Genomic DNA, 4,291 nt, shown 5'->3' on the forward strand with positions numbered 1-4,291 from the left:
AAGGCAAAATATAAGTTATCAACACATTGAGGGTGCCACAGATGAATTACTTCAGACCCTGTTATTGGAGATTAGCCATTAGACGAGCTGCTTCAATTCTGGTTATTGGAGAGAATTGTAATTGAGAACGGTGGGTATAGGTTTGGTTCAACCCACTTGACTTTATGTAGATAGATAGATGGGATGAATGATCATAAGCTCGACTGCCACCCCAAATCAATATAATGCTCCTACTTGCCTCACCTCACGAATATGAGCACAACTGATTCATGATAGATCATCTTGTTCAACCGAGCATATCTTATCCACGTCAGTAATAAAAGACATGGGTCCCGCACCTTTCATAATGGGCCCATGAATTTATAACCGCCCAGCTGAGAACGGCCATCGCGTTCAGTTTCAGCTAATCCGAATTCATTTTTTCCTAACCCAAACCCCAGAGGATTCTCCCGTTCCTGGTTCAGAGTATCGACACGAGTTGGTGTATTAGACATGCCAGATATGGGCATATGGCATATGTTGTAAATGCAAAACTTCGAATTTCTTTGCTCAAAATTTTCCACGTTCTTTATAGCCACAAGAATATATAGGATATGCATATGCAAGATAACAACTTTCTATCAAAAAACAGAACTTGTCTCACTTAGCAGATGGGAAAATGAAGATGATAAAAATCTAAACGCCATGAAATGCGCCGCAACGGCAAAATGAAGAAAATGAAAAAAGAATTAAATGGCTAAAAACTATGCTAACAAAAATTCATCTCCAAAGAAGCTTTAGTCAAATAAGCTAAAACCCATGTCATCATCACTTTCTTCCTTGGGCTCCTCCTGATAAAAGCATAAAAGGCATATGTCAGAAGAAATGTGCAACAATTCATGTCCAAAAGATAGTAAAACTTCATATAAAATTCTGAAAGTTAACCCAATTATATTACTACACATGTAGACTCATTGCACAATAAACAGCATGATTCAAGTACTTTGATCTATTTGTCGTAGGATTTAACCGAGTAGTTACAGAAAAAAATTATCAGCATCCAGAAAAAATTAAGGGTCAGTTTGGTTCACAGGAAATAGGGAGTCTGGAATCAGAATTGGAATGAGCCATTTCCAATTCCAACTGTTTAGGTGTCCCCCATTCCCATTCCTGGCGGAATGGTCATTCCCTCCCCCCTCTTAGGGATGAAATCCTATTCAAGCTGATTCTAATTCCCATTCAGATTCATGTCGGGAATAGACCATTGCAATTCAGATTCCAATTCCAACTGCAACCAAACAGACCCCAAGTATTTGAAGGGTGAAATCCTCTAATTTGTAGTAGTTCAATAAATCTTGAGTAATTGTTTCTTGAAGGATGAAATCATCCCCAGTTTTATTTTCAGTTTTTTGTTTCTAAATTTTACATGGGACCAGTCAAAACTTCACCTAGCCAATCCACTTCCCACAAACTGTTCCCACATCTCTACCCACAGAATACCAGACATATATTAGTAAAATCTCCATGAATCACAGAGGAGATATTCCCAATGTGCAGCTGCAACATCCTGTTGGTAGGGATGTGGGAACAGTGTGGTAACATCTCCATGAATGACGGGAGATATTCTCAATGTGCAGCTGCAATGTTCGGTAGAGATGTGGGTAACAGATCCTGGCCCCACCCCAGTACATTGGGGGGTTTTTTGAACCTTGATGTAAGTATTTATGATTAAAGAGTACTGGAGAAGCTAAATTTTCCAAAGATACAGGCCTGTTATTGGAAAGGAAAGACATTGAAAAACCCAAAATCAGATTTTTTTATTGAACATTTTCCTGCCAACCTAAATCTATTATTGTTACCAACCAAAATGAACATCACATAAGACTAAGTGACTGCTGAAAAGAAATTAAAAAAAGTGATGAATTACTAGTTATATAGCCATATTCAATACCAGTGAGGCAAAATCCCAGTCACCTGCTGCATTTGTTTCTTCATTAAATGGTTGCAAACTTTTTCAGACTGAAATATTTGAACTACAACTTCCATATCTTTTACAGTGAAAGCTATCTTTTCCATCCCTTTGAACTTGTTTGAAAGAAAAACAAAACCCTCATTTTCAAAAATGAAGCTGTTCAAAATTGTCAAAAGGGTAAAAATATAGATCAAATATTTCATCCTGAAAAACTTTCCACCCATTATATACAACCTGAAGAACCAGCATTCCTTTTGGAGTAAGGCCTCAATGAAACATTCCAAATACAGTAATAATATTACTGTTAGCAAATCTTAACATCATAGACAAAAATATAGCAAATGCCTTTGTTAACCAGGTAATTTACCTTCTTTTCTTCAGAAGCAGGAGCAGCAGCTGTTGGAGCACCTGCACCAGATGCTGGAGCAGCAACTGCAGCCGGTGCACCATCACCTTCAAACAACACAAATTCCATAAAATAAATTTTATCTAAGCGGGAAGAAAAATAAAAGAATTGAAAGCATCTAACCCATGTCCAGTAAATTGTTGCGTACCAGACCCAACATTCACGATAAGGTCCTCAATGCTTCTCTTCTCAAAGAGCTTTGAAAACAAACCCGGCCAGTAAGAGTCGATTTTCACATTTGCTGCTTTGACCAGAGCAGCAATCTTCTCAGCCTGTCGAGTGGTTCAAGAAAATTGAACTTGAGCACATTGACGAATTAACATAATCATGTAGCTGTAATAGATTCACACAAGGGTGGTTTTAAGCAATGTAACTAATGTAATGGTGGTTTTAAGCACGCGAAGATCAATCACAAGATAACAGTAAACACTACAACGGTGGTCTTAAGCAAAACGGGTTAATGGATACCGTGATGGAGATGCCATCATCGAAGAGAATGAGAGAAGCGTACGAGCAAGCAAGCTCTCCGGCCGACATTTTATCTGTTCGAAAGCAAACTAGAAATAATTAAATGGGAAAATTTAAAGATCAAAAATTCGCTAATGATTGAAAATAGGGAATAAAATGGCCGGAACTTCACCACCTGCAGATAAGATCCAGGGAAGAGAGAATAGAGGGAGAAGATGGAAGGTTTAGGACAAATCGTCTGTTCCTCAACTAAAACCCTAACTTCTGCTCTTAAATAGCAGCAGAGAAGATTATAATACAATAAATGCCCCTCCGTCAGTCCGTCTCTCAATTCATGGAGGAGAAGTCCATGAAATCGTTGTACACGTATCTACAGCCGTATATTGGAAGCATCTCTTGTACTATTAACCGAGGATGCTCCTAATGCACGGCTGTGATGTTTGTGCACACGGATGTGGCCAGAGTTTGGTAGTCAATATATGGGCGATCTACGTACATGGATGGACCACATTGATTGAAACTGGTTGGATCATGGATGGACAACATCACTTATAACCGAAGTTGGAGGGTGTGTGGTATGCTTCCGTTTCAGTTTATTAATAAACAACTAGTGGGTACCGTGTGATGTATGGGATTTATTAAGTGAAAGTTAAATAATTGAAAGGGTTATTTATTAATATACCTTTTATAATTTTATGGATTCACAAAAATCTATTCTGTACTTAGTATTTTACTAAAACATTCTTTATAATTTGTAATAGGTTTAATCAATCTTCATGACAGTGTTGACCCTAATGTTCATTTAAATAAATTTAATAAAAAAATAAAAATAAAAATATCATTTTTGCCCTTAATAAGACACGGACAACTACTCTATTGGTTATATATAGTTAATTTTGTTTTCTGTACAAAAAAGTGTTAAGGGTATTTTTGTAATAAAAAATCATGGGTCTAGTGGCAAAACAAACACTCCTTAATGAAAGGTTGATTAAGTAAATAAGTTGTAAAATATATGGGATGATTTAGTAAAATGAAAACTATAAAGTAGGTTTACGTAAATATGTAAAACTATAAGGTGTGTAGGAATGGCAACGGGGCAGGTTCGGGGTGGGGGTCATATTCCCCGACCCCGATTTTGAAATTAACCCCCATCCTCGATCCTCGACGGGGATGGGTTCCCCGTAGGTACCCGAATCCCCAAAATGTTTTCAGATAATAGTATTTTTTAATAAATAAAAACTTTAAATTATAAATAATATTTTAAATATGTTTTGATATATATATATATATATAATATAAATAATATAGTAGTATATTTAATATAAATAAAATTTAATATATATATAATCGGGGTTGGGGCGGGGGCGGGGACCTCAATCCCCATCCCTGACCCCAACTGGGGATTCCTATTAATCCTCGTTCCCGCCCCCGCCCCACCAAAACAATCCCCATCCCCGGCCCCATCG

At 37.3% G+C, this 4,291-nt stretch overlaps 1 protein-coding gene across 1 annotated transcript; it reads right to left on the bottom strand.

Moving 5' to 3' along the window:
* Window positions 1-540: 540 nt before the first annotated feature.
* On the bottom strand, window positions 541-3,275 carry LOC148864916 (uncharacterized). Its single transcript, XM_088977390.1, has 5 exons — window positions 3,001-3,275; window positions 2,826-2,899; window positions 2,506-2,629; window positions 2,319-2,404; window positions 541-830 (listed from the first exon to the last, which is right to left on the bottom strand). Exons 2-5 carry the CDS (start codon window positions 2,892-2,894, stop codon window positions 777-779), a joined length of 333 nt encoding a protein of 110 aa, XP_088833516.1. The 5' UTR covers window positions 2,895-2,899; window positions 3,001-3,275; the 3' UTR covers window positions 541-776.
* Between the last annotated feature and the right edge of the window lie 1,016 nt (window positions 3,276-4,291).

This window comes from Nelumbo lutea, chromosome 3 (genome assembly GCF_056320005.1).
Source record: "Nelumbo lutea isolate HS-2025 chromosome 3, American lotus-T2T, whole genome shotgun sequence".
NCBI classification, from domain to species: Eukaryota; Viridiplantae; Streptophyta; class Magnoliopsida; order Proteales; family Nelumbonaceae; genus Nelumbo; species Nelumbo lutea.